The sequence below is a fragment of the Hemitrygon akajei genome, chromosome 7, assembly GCF_048418815.1.
Source record: "Hemitrygon akajei chromosome 7, sHemAka1.3, whole genome shotgun sequence".
In the NCBI taxonomy this organism is placed as follows: Eukaryota; Metazoa; Chordata; class Chondrichthyes; order Myliobatiformes; family Dasyatidae; genus Hemitrygon; species Hemitrygon akajei.
In genome coordinates this window covers 163,167,207-163,184,283 of record NC_133130.1, presented here as the reverse complement: position 1 = coordinate 163,184,283, position 17,077 = coordinate 163,167,207, and the positions used below count along the sequence as shown (strand labels likewise).

Here is a 17,077-nt window from a genome sequence, read left to right as displayed (position 1 = left end):
ACTAAAGGGTTAGTAAAGAAAAGAACGGAAAAAGAAAAGGAACAGTCAAATGTGCACAAGTTGGAGCTCTCAACTTCTCCATAGTCACCGATCCTCAATCGATCTCACCCCTGGCTTCATCGAATCATGGTCCCACTCTGGGTCAATACCTATGACTTCTTCTCTCCTGCATCTTCCCTCTTCACCTCCTCTCAAACAAAAACACCAAGCCCTACCTTAGTGTCCCTCACTAGAGAAACCTCCCCTTAATTCAACCATTCTAATTTTGGATGGCAGACATTTCTCCTCATCTCTTGTCTTCAACAATAACCCAAACAAAAGCTGAAAACAGAACAGACGGCTCTTACAGAACTGCTAAATGAAATACATACAGCATAACAATAAAAGTATGAACCAGGGCATTACACTAGTATTATTACAGATCTGTGAATCTGTATTGTATACTTGCCTTCCTCGGCTGAGGTATTATGTATGAACAGTTGGGGCAATAGGTTGCAGCTGTACAATATATAGGGCACAGTGGTTGCCACAGCCCAGGAAGGATGTGGTAACAATAGAGAGAGTGAAGAAGAGATTCACCAGGATGCTGCCTGGAATGGAGGACTGCAGTAATAAGTAAAGATTGGACATTCTCACTAGAATGTTGGAGTCTGAGGAGTGACATAAAATTAACAAAATTATGAGGTGCATAAATAGGAAAAGAATATTTTTCCCAGTGCAGGTTTAAGATGAGAAGGGAGAAATCTAAAGGATATTTCAGGGTTAAGTTTTTCATACTGAGGGTGGTGAATATTTGAAATGAGTTCTCAGAGGAAGTGGGAGAGGCAGATACAGTCAGTTACAATGTTTAAAAGGCATTTGGACAGGTTCTTGGGCAGAAGAGACATGGATAGGGACCTAAGGCAGATAAATGGGATTATCGTGATGGTCATCAATGTCAGCAGGAATGAGGTGAGTCCCGATTCTATATTGGACAATTCCATCATCTGCAGATCATTAGACTAACCTTTGTAATGAATTCTAGAATTGAATAGCTGTCTTCCATACTGATGACTAGGTTGATTAAACACTAAACTTATTTTTAAACCTACCCTGAGAGGTTTAACATATCATCAACATTAAGTACTGGGTTCTGTAGCATGTAGATCTATTTTAAACGGACATTGTTTTGTTATCTTATACAGTTACCTAAATTCAAAAAGACGGAGAATATTGGTGTAGAACTGTATTCACTTGGAATTGCTGGTGGGTCAGACAGAAGAGAATGGTGAAATTCAAATGCGTCAGTTACAAGGACAGAATCTAAACCGTGCACGTCACTCCTCACCAATTCAGACCACTCAGTATGTGAGTATTTTGTTCTTCTTTACGTTCGTATACTGAAGAATGACAATAAACAATCTTGAATCTCTCATAGAAGATCTGGGGTGATGGAGCTGGTTTTGAAGATCTTTGGGTCAGATCGAGTGGGATTGGAAAGAGGCATTGAGAGCCTTTAAGTTCTGGTATCTGGAGCAACAAACAATCTGCTGGAGGATCTCAGTGGGTTGATCAGCATCTGCCAGAGGATTGGACCTGACACAGATTTTAACTCAAAATGTTGATGGTTCCTTCGCTCCACATCACCAAAGACAAGCAAATTTCAACAGACGTCACTCTGTCCAAGACCATCACTATACGCGCCAACCAGAAGCCATGGATGACCGCGGAGGTGCTTGCGCTGCTGAGGACCCGTGACTCCGCCTTCAGGGCAGGTGACAAGGCAGCCCTAACAACAGCAAGGGCCAAACTGTCCCGGGCCATCAGAGGGGCAAAGGGTGCACACACCCAGTGAATCCACAGTCACTTCCAGGACAGCGGTGACACGCGGTGTGGAAGGGCATTCAGGACATCACCAATTACAGGACAACATCACTGACTGTGCGGGTGATGCCTCCCTCCCAGATGCACTGAATAACTTCTATGGCTGGTTTGAGGCGGAAAATGAGGTGGTGGCGAGGAATCCACCCCTCCTCCAAATGACCAGATGTTGTGTCTCACTGTGGCCGATGTGAGAAGAACCCCATGCAGGGTCAACCCAGGGAAGGCTGCTGGACCAGACAACATCCCTGGTAGAGTGCTCAGAGGATGTGCAGACCAGCTAGTAGATGTTCTCACTGACATCTTCAACATCTCCCTGAGCAGCGTCACCGTTCCAACGTGCTTCAAGGCCACCACCATCGTCCCCGTGCCGAAGAAGTCTTCAGTGTCCTGCCTAAATGACTACCGTCCCGTTGCTCTCACATCCATCATCATGAAGAGTTCCGAGAGACTCGTCATGAGGCATATCAAGACCCTGCTGCCCCTCTCACTGGATCCCCTGCAGTTTGTGTACCGTCCCAACCGCTCAACAGATGACGCCATTGCCATCACCCTCCACCTGGCCCTAACCCACCTGGACAAAAAAGCACATACATTCGGATGCTGTTCATAGACTTTAGTTCAGCATTCAACACAATCATCCCTCAGAAACTGATTGGAAAGCTGAGCCTACTGGTTCTGAACACCTCCCTCTGCAACTGGATACTAGACTTCCTGACTGGGAGACCTCAGTCAGTCCGGATCGGGAGCAGCATCTCCCACACCATCACACTGAGCATGGGGGCTCCCCAGGGTTGCGTGCTCAGTCCACTGCTGTTCACTCTGCTGACCCACGACTGTGCTGTAACACACAGCTCGAACCATATCATCAAGTTCGCCGATGACACGACTGTGGTGGGTCTCATCAGCAAGAACGACGAGTCAGCTTATAGAGAGGAGATGCAGTGGCTAACAGACTGGTGCAGAGCCAACAACCTGTCTCTGAATGTGAACACAACAAAAGAGATGGTTGTTGACTTCAGAAGGACACATAACGACCACTCTCTGCTGAACATCAACGGCTCCTTGGTAGAGATTGTTAAGAGCAACAAATTTCTTGGTGTTTACCTGGCAGAGAATCTCACCTGGTCCCTCAACACCAGCTCCATAGCAAAGAAAGCCCAGCAGCATCTCTACTTTCTGCAAAGGCTGAGGAAAGTCCATCTCCCACCCCCAATCCTCATCACATTCTACAGGGGTTGTATTGAGAGCATCCTGAGCAGCTGCATCACTGCCTGGTTCGGAAATTGCACCATCTCGGATCACAAGACCTTGCAGTGGATAGTGAGGTCAGCTGAGAAGATCTGTGGGATCTCTCTTCCCGCCATTACAGACATTTACACTACACGCTGCATCTGCAAAGCAAACAGCATTATGAAGGACCCCACGCACCCCTCACACAAATTCTTCTCCCTCCTGCCATCTGGGAAAAGGTACCAAAGCATTCGGGCTCTCACAACCAGACTATGTAACAGTTTCTTCCCCCAAGCCATCAGACTCCTCAATACCCTGAGCCTGGACTGACACCTTACTGCCCTATTGTCCTGTTTATTATTTATTGTAATGCCTGCACTGTTTTGGTGCACTTTATGCTGTCCTGGGTAGGTCTGTAGTCTTGTGTAGTTGTTTTTTTTTCTCTCTGTGTTGTTTTTTATGTAGTTCAGTCTAGTTTTTGTACTGTGTCATGTAATACCATGGTCCTGAAAAATGTTGTCTCATTTTTACTATGCACTGTACATAGCAGTTATGGTTGAAATGACAATAAAAGTGACTTGACTTGACTTGAAGTTAATAAATCATCTCCTTCTACCTTAGACTTGACTTGACCCATCATCAAAGATCCTCGCCTCCAGGCCGTGCTCCTTTCTCACCGCTGCCATCAGGAAGAAGATACAAGTGCATCAGGACTCGCACTACTACTTCGAGAACAGTTGCTACGCCTCAACCTTGAGGCTCTTGAACAAAAGGGAATACATAACTACACTCATTTAAGGACTCTTTTATCTTGTTATTTCATGCTCATTATTTATTGCTATTTATTTATATCTGCATTTGCACTGTTTGCTTACAGTTTACAGATCTTGTTTGCAGTTACTGTTCTGTAGATTTGACAAGTATGCCTGCAGAAAAATAATCTCAGTGTTGTATGTGGTGACATGATAATAAATTTCACTTTGAACTTTGAATGAGCGATAGGAGCAGAATCAGGCTACTTGGACCATCGTCTGCTCCGCCATTTCCCTCTCAGCTGCAATCTCCTGCGTTTTCCCCATATCCCTTCATGCCCTGGCTAATCAAGAAGCTATTGATCTCTGCCTTAAATATACCCAATGACGGTCTCCACAGCCACCAGTGTCAATGAATTCCATATATTCACCACTCTCTGGCTAAAGAAATTTATCATCTCCATTCTAAAAGAATAGCCCTTTATTCTGAGGCAGTGTCCTCTGGTCTTAGACCACCCCGCCATAGGAAGCATCCTCTCCACATCCACTCTATCGAGTCCTTTCAACATTTGATAAATTTCAATGAGGTCACTCCTAATTATTACATCCTTGTTTTTATATTCTAGATCTCTCAAAGTGAATGCCAACATTACATTTTCCTTCTTCACCACCAACTCAACCTGAAAATTAACCTTTTGGAAATCCTGCATTAGGGCTCCCAAATCCTTCTGCAGCTCAGATTTTTCAATTTTTTTCTCCATTTAGAAAATAGTCTACACTTTTATTTTTGCTACTATAGTGAATGACCATACACTTCCCGACACTATTCCTTCTGCCATTTTGCCCGTTCTCCTAATCTGTCTAAGTCCTTCTGTAGCCTCTATGCTTCCTCAAAACTACCAGCCCCTCCCCCTACTTTTATAACATCCACAAACTTGGCCACAAAGCTATCAATTCCATCATCCAAATCATTAACATACAATGCCTATAAAGAGTACTCACCCCCTTGTAAGTTTTCATTTTTTATTGTTTTACATTGAATCACAGTAGGTTCAATTTGGCTTTTTTGACACAGCGGATTAATTTGGCTGTTTCAGCAATTACAGCTTTGAGTCTGTGTGGATAGGTCTCTATCAGCTTTGCACATCTGGACACTGTAATGTTTCCCCATTCTTCTTTACAAAACTGATCAAGCTCTGTCAGATTGCATGGAGATCGTGAGTGAACAGCCCTTTTCAAGTCTAACCACAAATTTTCAATTGGATTGAGGTCTGGACTCAGACTTGGCCACTCCACGATATTAACTTTGTTGTTCTCATCCATTCCTCAGTAGCTTTGGCTTTATGCTTGGGATCATTGTCTTGCTGAGAAACAAACCTTCTCCCAAGTTGCAGTTCCCTTTGCAGACTGCATCAGGATTTCCTCCAGGATTTCCCTGTGTTTTGCTGCATTCATTTTGCTCTCTACCTTCACAAGCCTTCCAGGGCCTGTTGCAGTGAAGCATCCCCACAGCGTGATGCAGCCACCACCATGCTTCACAGTAGGGACAGCGTGGTTTTGACGATGTGCAGTTTGGCTTTTGCCAAACATAACATTTAGTCTGATGGGTAAAAAGCTCAATTTTGGTTTCATAGAACATAGGACCTAGCCAAAATTTCACGTGAGTTTGTTCTCTTTGCCACTCTCCCATAAACTTGCAACTGGTGAAGCCCCCGGGGCAACAGTTGGTGCATGCACAGTGTCTCCCATCTCAGCCACTGAGCTCGTAACTCCTCCAGAGTTGTCATAGGTCTCTTGGTGGCCTCCTTCATAGTCCCCTTCTTGCACAGTCACTCATTTTTTGAGGACAGCCTGCTCTAGGCAGATTTCCAGCTGTTGCATGTTCTTTCTATTTCTTGATGATTAACTTAATTGTAGTCCAAGAGATATTCATTGACTTGGAAATTTTCTTCTATCCATCTCCTGACTTGTGCTTTTCAATTAACTTTTCGTGGAGTTGCTTAGAGTGTCCTTTTGTCTTCATGGTGTGATTTTTGCCAGGATACTGACCCACCGGCAGTTGGAGCTTCCAGATACAGGTGTATTCCTACAATGAATTGAAGCACCTTGACTGTACACTGTAATCTCCATTTAACTAATTATGTGGCTTCTAAAACTGATCGACTGCACCAGTGATGACTTCGCGTCTCATACTAAAGGGGGTAAATACTTATGCAATCAATTATTTTGTGTTTTATATTTGTAATTAATTAAGATCACTTTGTTGAGGTCTGTTTTCACTTTGACACGAGTCTTTTTTGTTGATCGGTGTCAAAAAAAGCCAAATGAAATCATTGTAATTCAATGTTGTAAAACAATGAAACATGAAAAGGTCCGCGTGGGGTAGGGTGTGAATACTTTTTATAGGCACTGTTTAATGTAAAAAGAAGCAGTCCCAGCACAAACCCCTGTAGAACACCACTAGTTACCAGCAGTCAACCAGAAAAGGCTGCCTTTATTCCCACCCTTCACCTCTGCCAACCAGCAAATGCTCTATCCATACTGGTATCTTTCCTTTGTGCCATTGACTAGTAGCTTGTTAAGCAGCCTCATCTGTGGATTCTTGTCAAAAGCCTTCTGGAAATCCAAGTACACAACATCCACCAATTCTCCTTTGTCTATTGTGCTTGTTTTTTTCTTCAAAGAATTCCAACAGATTTGTCAAATAAGATTTTCCCTTTAGGAAAACATTTTGACTACAGAATATTTTACCATGTGCCTCCAAGTACCCTGAAAACCACATCCTTAACATTCGACTCCGACATCTTCCCAAACATTGAGGTCAGAAAACTGGCCTATAATTTCCCTTCTCTGCCTCTCTCCCTTCTTGGAGAGTGGAGTGACATTTCCAATTTTCCGGTCCTTCGGAACCATGGCAGAATCAACTGATTCTTGAAAAGTCATTAATAATGCCTCCACAATCTTTTCAGCCACCTCTTTGAGAACTCTGAAGTGTACACCATCTGGTCCAGGTGACGTATCAGTTACTATTCAGACCTTTCCGTTTCCCAAGAACCTTCTCCCTAGTATTGGCAACTTCACACTTCTGGTGCCTGACATTCTTGAACTTCCAGCATACTGCTCGTGTGTTCCACAGTGAAGACTGTTGCAAAATACTTACTCATTGACCCCCATTACTACCTCTCCAGCATCATTTTCCAACGATCTGTTGCTTACTCTCGCCTTTCTTTTACACTTTTGGTATCCTTTTTAATATTATTGGTTACTTCATATTCCATTTTTTCCTTCTTTATGACTTTTTAGTTGCCTTATATTGGTTTTTAAAAGTTTCCCAGTCCTCTAACTTTCCACTAATTTTTGCTCTATTATAGGCCCTCTCTTTGGTCTTTATGTTGGCTTTGACTTCCCTTGTCAGCCACAGTTGTGTCATCCTGCCTTTAGACTACTTCTTCATCTTTGGGATGTATCTACCCAGCACTTTATGAAATTCCAGTTATTGCTGCTCTGCCATCATCTCTGCTAGTGTTCCTTTCCAATCAATTTTGGCCAGCTCCTCACATGCCTTTGTAATTCCCTTTACTCCCCTTTAACGCCGATACATCTAGCTCTTCCTTCTCAAATGGGCACTAACCTCCCCAGCATTGAGGACACCTTCAAAAGGCACCATCCATCATTAAGGACCTTCATCACCCAGGAGTTGCCTTCTTCTCATTACTACTATCAGGGACAAGGTTCAGAAGCCTGAAAAGATTACTCAACGATTTAGGAACAGCTTCTTCCCCAGCGCCGTCAGATTTCTGAATGTTTGATAACCCATGAACACCTCCTCAGTGTTTGCTCTTTTTGCAATACATACTTATTGTTATATATTTCTCTTTGTAAATTACAGTAAATTTTTATGTCTTGTTCTGTATTGTTGCAAAACAAATTTCACGACGTTAGTGACAATAAACCTGATTTTTGATTCACAGATGCTGCTCAACCTACTGAATTTCTCCAGTAGATTGTTGTAACTCGTCTGAATCTCCTGCAATGCAGGAAGTTACTCAAAATGACTCTATGCTCAGTTAGGTCGTGCCACGCAACAGATCAGGAGAGAGATTACAGCACACCATTCTACAAGCAATCTCATCAGATTCAATTTATTTGTCCATTCAGTATCAGTACCACAAAGTACAATTTGTGCTTAAACACACCGAAGTAAGAATCTGATTAAGTTTTAAAGGAACGTGGGATCAAGGCAGACTAAACTTTCAGATAAATATAAATATGTTGACACAGAGATCATATACAATGGCAAAGGAAGCTTTCTGCATCACAAGCAGTCAGTGCATCACACAGCCTTTGCTTACAAAATAAACGAGCAGAGACTGGAAGGTAAATATCCCTTTCAACAAATGGAAGATACAGCAATGCCCAGAGGGAAAATCTCCTCAGAAACCACAAACCTGCTTCACACAACAACAGACACAGGGCAGAGACACTCATAAATTAAAGGCGCTACTTCACGTTGTCACCAGGGGACAATACAGAAAGAAATGACACACACCCACTATACATCTCAGTGCATTATGTTCACCTTGATACTACCCAATCAAACGGCATTTTGCTAAATACAATACTGAAATAACATTGGCTCTTTTAGCAAGCATGACTTTGACACTACACAGAAAAGATGAGAATACTTCTGTTTGAAAATTCGTGGAGGCATGTTCAGGAATTTTCATCCAAATGTCACCTTCTTCTGATAGGTCTCTCAATGATCTCACACCAGGCTGATTTCAACAAACCTTGGTCCCAAGTGAATTGGGTTAAAGCTGAATCTGGCTCTGAGATACAGAGACCACAGAAGATAACTCTGGATTGTGTTAAAGATCAGTCTTGTACTGATTGGTTGAAGACTATGAATGAGAAACAGTCCAACCAATTCTATCTCTGCTTACATTGGAATCACTATTTGCTTATTAACGAATAAGTACATGCAGTTTGTTCCTCCACTGATGAAAACGTACACTAAATAAACAAACAGAATTCTACCATTGTCACATCCTAGCAGTATTCAGAGCATCCTTATAAGATTTGGTAATTACAGTTTAATGTAGCTTTTTGTTTCAAAACGTTGCATCCATTGTTAAACGGGTTTAATTAAATTCACTAGCCTTATTGTTTAGCTCAATACATACATGTTGAATTACAAAGATGCAACATCAAAACTTCACAGACAGTAATATTCTCCTCAGTGGGAAGGGAACATTTGGGGATCAGAGTGTGGGAACGCCTTGATGTACAGCTTCACTCTTAACTGCTGGCTTCTTCGTCTGGCTTATTCATTTTCTTTAGTGAGTTTAGTAACTTCTGGGGAGTGAGGACATGCGTCGACCCTGCAGTTGAGACATAACACAATTTAGAATGGTGGAAATACAAATTCATGTCATCAGCAGAATTAATGTAACTTTTTAAGTAATATTTTAAAAATGCACTCTCTCTTTTCCTTGTGGTATTGAACGTCAGTAATTCCTTTCAGCTGTAGTATCATTCTATAATTTGTACAGTCTCGGAATTGATTTATTTGCCTAGAAATGGGATTCTGCCCTTTTGTGTGAATGAAATGAATATTTATCAATCAGACTATCTGCAAAAAATTACCTAGCCAACACCCCACCTAAAGTGATGAGTGTGACTTGCATTTGAACCTGAGTGCATGGCTCCCATAGGGACATCACACACAGTACAACTACATGCCGATGGCTGTCTGCTCACTGAAGGAGTTCCAACCATCACTGGCACCAACATTTACCAGAGGGACACTAACCCTCACTGACACTAATTTCCACCAGAGGGGCACCAACCCTCTCTCCCACCAACATACTCGGGGGGGGGGGGGGTACTTACAATCTCTGTCACTGATCTTCTCTGGAGGGGCACCAACCCTCATTGGAGGGTCACTAACTCTCACTGGCACCAACTTTTACCAGAGGAGCACTAATCCTCACTGGAGGGACACTAACCTTCACTGGAGAGGCACTAACACTCTCTTGTCACTGATCTTCTCTGGAGGGGCACCAATCTTCACAGAAGAGGCACTAAACCTCACTGGAGGGACACCAAACATTGGAGGAGGAGAACTAACTATCACTGGCATTAACTCTCACTGGAGGGGCACTAACTCTCTCTGTCATCAACCTTCTCCGGAGGGGTGCCAACCCTCCTGAAGGGTCACCGACCCTCTCTATCATCAACCTCATTGATCAAGCTCATTAATAAGTGGATGAGCTTAGAGCGTGGATCAGTACTTGGAGCTATGATCTGGTGGCCATTACAGAGACTTGGATGGCTCAGGGGCAGGAATGGTTACTTCAAGTGCCGGGTTTTAGATGTTTCAGAAAGGACAGGGAGGGAGGTAAAAGAGGTGGAGGCATGCACTGTTGATCAGAGATAGTGTCACAGCTGCAGAAAAGGTGGGCGCCATGGAGGAATTGTCCACGGAGTCTCTGTGGGTGGAGGTTAGGAACAGGAAGGGTTCAATAACTTTACTGGATGCTTTTTATAGGCTGCCCAATAGTAACAGGGATATCAAGGAGCAGATAGGGAAACAGATCCTGGAAAGGTGTAATAATAACAGAGTTGTCGCGATGGGAGATTTTAATTTCCCAAATATCGATTGGCATCTCCCTAGAGCGAGGGGTTTAGATGGGGTGGAGTTTGTTAGGTGTGTTCAGGAAGGTTTCTTGATACAATATGTAGATAAGCCTACAAGAGGAGAGGCTGTACTTGATTTGGTATTGGGAAATGAACCTGGTCAGGTGTCAGATCTCTCAGTGGAAGAGCATTTTGGAGATAGTGATCATAATTATACCTCCTTTACAGTAGCATTGGAGAGATGGGAACAAACAAGTTAGAAAAGTGTGCAATTGGAGTAAGGGGAATTATGAGGCTATCAGGCAGGAAATTGGAAGCTTAAATTGAGAACAGATGTTCTCAGGGAAATGTACGGAAGAAATGTGGCAAATATTCAGGGGATATTTGTGAGGGGTTCTGCATAGGTATGTTCCAATGTGACAGGGAAGTTATGGTAGGGTACAGGAACCAGGATGTACAAAGGCTGTAATAAATCTAGTCAAGAAAAAAAGAAAAGTTTACAAGAAGTTCAGAGATCTAATTAATGTTAGAGATCTAGAAGATTATAAGGCTAATAGGAAGGAGCTTAAGAAGGAAATTAGGAGAGCCAGAAGGGGCCATGAGAAGGCCTTAGCGGGCAGAATTAAAGAAAACCGCAAACATTCTACAAGTATGTGAAGAGCAAGAGGATAAGACATGAAAGAATAGGACCTATCAAGTGTGACAGTGGGAAAGTGTGTATGGAACTAGAGGAAATAGCAGAGGTACTTAACGAATACTTTACTTAAGAATTCACCATGGAAAAGGATCTTGGTGATTGTAGTGATGACTTGCAGCAGACTGAAAAGCTTGAGCATGTAGATATTAAGAAAGAGGATGTGCTGGAGCTTTTGGAAAGCATCAAGTTGGATAAGTCACTGGGACTGATGAGATGTACCCCAGGCTACTGTGGGAGGTGAGGGAGGAGATTGCTGAGCCTCTGGCGATGGTCTTTGCATCATCAATGGGGACGGGAGAGGTTCCGGAGGTTTAGACGGTTGCGGATGTTGCTCCTTTATTCAAGAAAGGGAGTAGAGATAGCCCAGGAAATTATAGACCAGTGAGTCTTACCTCAGTGGTTGGTAAGTTGATGGAGAAGATCCTGAGAGGCAGGATTTATGAACATTTAGACAGGTAAAATATGATTAGGAATAGTCAACATGGCTTTATCAAGGACAGGTCATGCCTTACGAGACTGATTGAATTATTTGAGGATGTGAGTAAACACATTGATGAAGGTAGAGCAGTAGATGTAGTGTATATGGATTTCAGTAAGGCATTTGATAAGGTACCCCATGCAAGTAAAGTAAGAAAGGAGTAAGTAAAGAAATGAAAGTAAAGAAAGTAAGGAGGCATGGGATCTAAGGGAACATTGCTTTGTGGATCCAGAACTGGCTTTCCCACGGAAGGCAAAGAATGGTTGTGGATGGGTCATATTCTAAATAGAGGTCGGCCACCAGTGGAGTGCCTCAGGGATCTGTTCTGGGACCCTTATTCTTCGTGATTTTTATAAATGACCTGGATAAGGAAGTGGAGGGATGGGATAGTAGGTATGCTGATGACACAAAGGTTGGGGGTGTTGTGGATAGTGTGGAAGGCCGTCAGAGGTTACAGTGGGACATTGATGGGATGCAAAACTGGGCTGAGAAGTGGCAGATGGAGTTCAATCCAGATAAGTGTGAAGTGGTTCATTTTGGTAGGTCAAATATGATGGCAGAATGTAGTATTAATGGTAAGACTCTTGGCAGTGTGGAGGATCAGAGGGATCTTGGGGTCTGAGTCCATAGGATGCTCAAAGCAGCTGCGCAGGCTGACTCTGTGGTTAAGAAGGCGTACGGTGTATTGGCCTTCATCAATCATGGAGTTGAATTTAGGAGCCGAGAGGTAATGTTGCAGCTATATAGGACCCTGGTCAGACCCCACTTAGAGTACTGTGCTCAGTTCTGGTCGCCTCACTACAGGAAGGATGTGGAAGCCATAGAAAGGGTGCAGAGGAGATTTACAAGGATGTTGCCTCGAATGGGGAGCATGCCTTATGAGAATAGGTTGAGTGAACTCGGCCTTTTCGCCTTGGAGTGACGAAGGATGAGAGGTGACCTGATAGAGGTGTATGAGATGATGAGAGGCATTGATCGTGTGGATAGTTGGAGGCTTTTTCCCAGGGCTGAAATTGTTGCCACAAGAGGACACAGGTTTAAGGTACTGGGGAGTAGGTACAGAGGAGATGTCAGGGGTAAGTGTTTTACTCAGAGAGTGATGAGTGCATGGAATGGGCTGCCAGTAACCATGGTGGAGGCGGATATGATAGGGTATTTTAAGAGACTTTTGGATAGGTACATGGAGCTTAGAAAAATAGAGGGCTATGGGTAAGCCTAGTAATTTCTAAGGTAGGGACATGTTTGGCACAACTTTGTGGGCCGAAGGCCTGTGTTACGCTGTAGATTTTCTAAGTTTGTATATTTCTAACCTCCTCTGGAGCAGTACCAGCCCTCACTGGCACCAACCCTAACCAGAGGGGCATTAACCCTCACCGGGGGGCATCATTCCTCGTTGGCACCAACTGTCACTGGAGGTACACTAATCCTCATTGGAAGGGCACTAACCCTCTAAGTCATCAACCTTCTCTGGAGGGGCACTAACCCTCACTGTTTCTAACCCTTACCAGAGGGGCAGTAACCCTCATCAGAGGGGCAGTAACTCTCACCAAGCGAGGCATCATCCTTCACTGTGGGAGGATCAACCCTCTGTTGAAGGGGCATTAACCCTCACTGGCACCTACCTTCACTGGAGGGGCACTAACCTCACTGGCACCAGCCCCCACCAGAGGAACACAAGGCCCCCCCACCATTGATACAAACCCTCACTGGAGTGGCACGAACCCTCACTGGCATTAACACTCAATGGAGGGGCATCAACCCTCACTGGAGGGTCACCAGCCCTCACTGGCACAGACTGTCTTTCAGTTTTTAAAAAGGCTGCAGCATACAAATATACTGCAATTGCAGTGCTAATCATGGATAAATATTAGCTTTTTAAACAGTTTAACTTTAAAATTGGTTTTAAATATGACCTAATTAGGACACCAATCCTCATGAGCACAATACCTGCTGTAGGCATCAGCAGCAATGGATGTGATGGATGCCATGTAGGACCATCAGGCTGTGAGGGGAGGGCAGGGAGCTCCAGATTTACCCAATAGGGCAACTGGATGCTGGTGGCTCAGTCAGGCATTAGATTTACCCAATAGGGCAACTGGATGCTGGTGGCTCAGTCAGGCATTAGAACGGAGACACTCTTAGCCAGGTCCATGTGACCCAGTAGTTTGACTGTACAAAGAGCCTGGCTCTCTGTGTGACCACAATCAGCATCCCTGAACCATGGAGACAAACTGAAAGAAGATTCATGTTCCTGATGATACATAAAAGTGCACGCTACAAATGACACGCTCCATTAACACACACACTCACACTGGCACATGCATGAACACACAGAAACACTCCAACGTACACACACACACACACACACACACACTCAAACACACACACAACACACAGAAACACTCAAACGTACACAGACACACACACACACACACACAGAAACTCTCAAACGTACACAGACACACACAACACACAGAAACACTCAAACGTACACAGACACACACACACACACAGAAACTCTCAAACGTACAGACACACACAACACACAGAAACACTCAAACGTACACACACACACACACACACACACACAGATACACTCAAACGTACACAGACACACACACACAACACACAGAAACACTCAAACGTACACAGACACACACACACACACACAGAAACTCTCAAACGTACACAGACACAGACACACACAGAAACACTCAAACTAACACACACACACACACACACACACACACACACACACACACACACACACACACACACACACACACACACACACACACACACACAACACACAGAAACACTCAGACATACACACATGGACACACAAACTATAAACACACACACAAACACCCTAAAAGCAGTGTCACCACTGAGTCGTTCATGGACTGAGCATTTTAGCAACTAGATGTTGAGAAGCATGTTTACTGTTATTCTAAGCACTCTTTGTACAGTGCCTGAATTGCATGCAGTCACTGCAGAAGCTGCCCACTCGAATCCACTGATGTCAGAACAGAGTTCCATTATATACCATGTACAATAACAAAGCGTAAAGTGTGCTCTAAGTTTTACTGTGTATGTTGCACCTAAAAGCTCAAAGTTCTGCTTTTAAGGGTGGAAATGACTTCATTTGATATGTATCCCTGCTAACACAATTTCACAGGGAATTGCCTGGGCCTTGATATAATGCCTCCACAATCATTAGTGTGCAAAATGTATTTTATGGTTTCCAATCTCTAGGCAACTGGCTGTAAGGTTATGATACAAAATTACAGGAAGTGCTCATCACGACAACACTAACATTGAAATATTGCATGTTTAATCACTGCTCAATTCACAGGTCTAACCAAAGGTTTTAAAAGCTAGAAACAATACTTTTTAATTAATTATAATTTTTTAACTATAAGGAAGATCTTTTTAAATAAAGAACTTGTGTTAACCATTTGCAGTAATAACGGCATTTCTGATTTTTATGTTCAGAATGGTAGTATATTTCTCTCCAGGCGTAGTCTCTTAACCACTTAATTTTGCATTTAAAAGGCTGAATATATGTGACCAAAGTTTATATTTTGTGTGCAAAATAAGTGTTTGGGAAAAAATCTTAACAGTACCCAAAGGGTTAAGCAGAAAAGTCTGATTGGTAAACTGTGTAAGCATTTTTCAAATGATGGATAATTTTTTATCAACGTACTTCTAACATATGAAAGATTCTGTTTACATTGTTACAAGTTCATTAATCAAAAAGATTTTTACGAATGCAGTTATGAAAGAGAAGTTTCAGTAAACAAAGAAAACCCTTGGAAAGAGAAGAGTTTCTTTTTAGAGGCTTTACTTTTCATTGGTAATTTTCACTCCTGTTTAGGAGCCTGATCCTCAAAGGTAACCCTAGAGGACTCCCTGAAGTTCGGGTGCCTCAAGTCCATGAGAAACTGTGCTGGAGTTATAGTGTGGGTAGAACCTGTGAGAGAACAGATGCCAGCTAACACCCTTATAACGAGCTAATGTCTGTCCATATTAACTTCCCTGCGTTGCTGTTAGGATTGGTACATGCACACTTGCATAGAATTTGAGCCTCTTCCCAGCTGGAGATACCAGGTGAAGTTGAAGCAACTCTGCCCTGTTGGATAACCTCACACTCTGAAGCTGAGGTTCAGTGAGGGCAACCTGGATGCAGGGAAGGACTCAAACAAGCATTTACAATGGCAGAAAACAACCACCATGAGAGAAAGGGGAAAATAATCATGGCTGAAGGAAAACAGGTCAAAACACAGCAAGCATAAACCAGCACCAATAATGAAGAACTCAGAAATTGGCTTTCCAGAGGGCAGTGCAACAAAGTACAAGCAGTTGACACTCAGCATGAAGTTGTTCCACTATCAAATAGATGAAACACGCCACAAAGCAAAATAAAATCAAGTGATGTTAATTTCATCAAACGAAGCAAAAATCTGAAGTAAATGCACGCAAGCTGACTTACCACCGTGAATAAACTGCTGGCTGATTCTTCTTAATACTTACCTATTAGCACTTCCCACTTGCCATTGGCCTGTGTCACCTCATAAGCACACCGCATCTCCGAGCACGAAGTCCCTCCGATAATGAAGATGATGAGCCGGGGTCCTGTCCTGTACTCTCCCGGAGTTTTATTCTTATGCCAGTGACCATATCGGGCACTGCACAAAATGTCGCAGAAACATCAACAATCAGGATGATTCTCTAGAATCTACAGACACAAGCTGCACCGTGGAGATTAATTCTATAAATCTCTCCCAATAACAGACCATCAACAGGACCACATTGCATGGAACATTATATATAATAAACATAAGATGCTTTCACTTTCAGAGTTCCTGCTTTGGAATTATTCACCGGAGAAAATTTACCCAATTTCCACCCAGACCATTGGTCCTTCCCCTCTCTCCAACCCCCTCCACTGCTCTCCCTCCTCTTTCCTCATCTCCTCTTTTCTACTTGTGGTTCTTTCTCCACTAGACAGAGAGTGCATCACACATTTTGTGCCATCTACAAGGAGTGGGACTTGGGGAAGGGAAAGGAAGCAAATGTGAGCAATGGTAGCTATTTCTTTCTTTATTTAATTTTATTCTGTGCCAGTTCAGGTACAGGCAGTGGGATACCCTGCAACGGCTGACCTACATGACACTGGGTTGAGTTCAAGAGCTACGAGGTAATGTTGCCACTCTATAAAACTCTGGTTCGACACACTTGGAGCATTGTGTTCAGTTCTGGCCATCTCAGAATGCGGAAGCTTTAGAGAGGGTGCAGAGGATACTGCCTGATGAGGGTACGTTCAGTGAGTGAGGGCTTTTCTCTTTGGATTGAAGGAGGATGAGAAATGACAGATTTGATAGAGATATACAAGGTGATAATAAGCATGGATAGAAT

The 17,077-nt window shown here is 43.2% G+C and overlaps 1 protein-coding gene across 1 annotated transcript in view; it reads right to left on the bottom strand.

The window, feature by feature from the left end:
• Window positions 1–7,959: 7,959 nt before the first annotated feature.
• LOC140731126 (syntaxin-binding protein 1-like) overlaps window positions 7,960–17,077 on the bottom strand; it is a 134,140-nt gene continuing 125,022 nt past the window's right edge. The window contains 2 exon segments of the mRNA XM_073052443.1: window positions 7,960–9,226; window positions 16,193–16,347. Of these exon segments, the coding sequence (XP_072908544.1) occupies window positions 9,144–9,226; window positions 16,193–16,347 (238 nt within the window). The 3' untranslated portion in view covers window positions 7,960–9,143.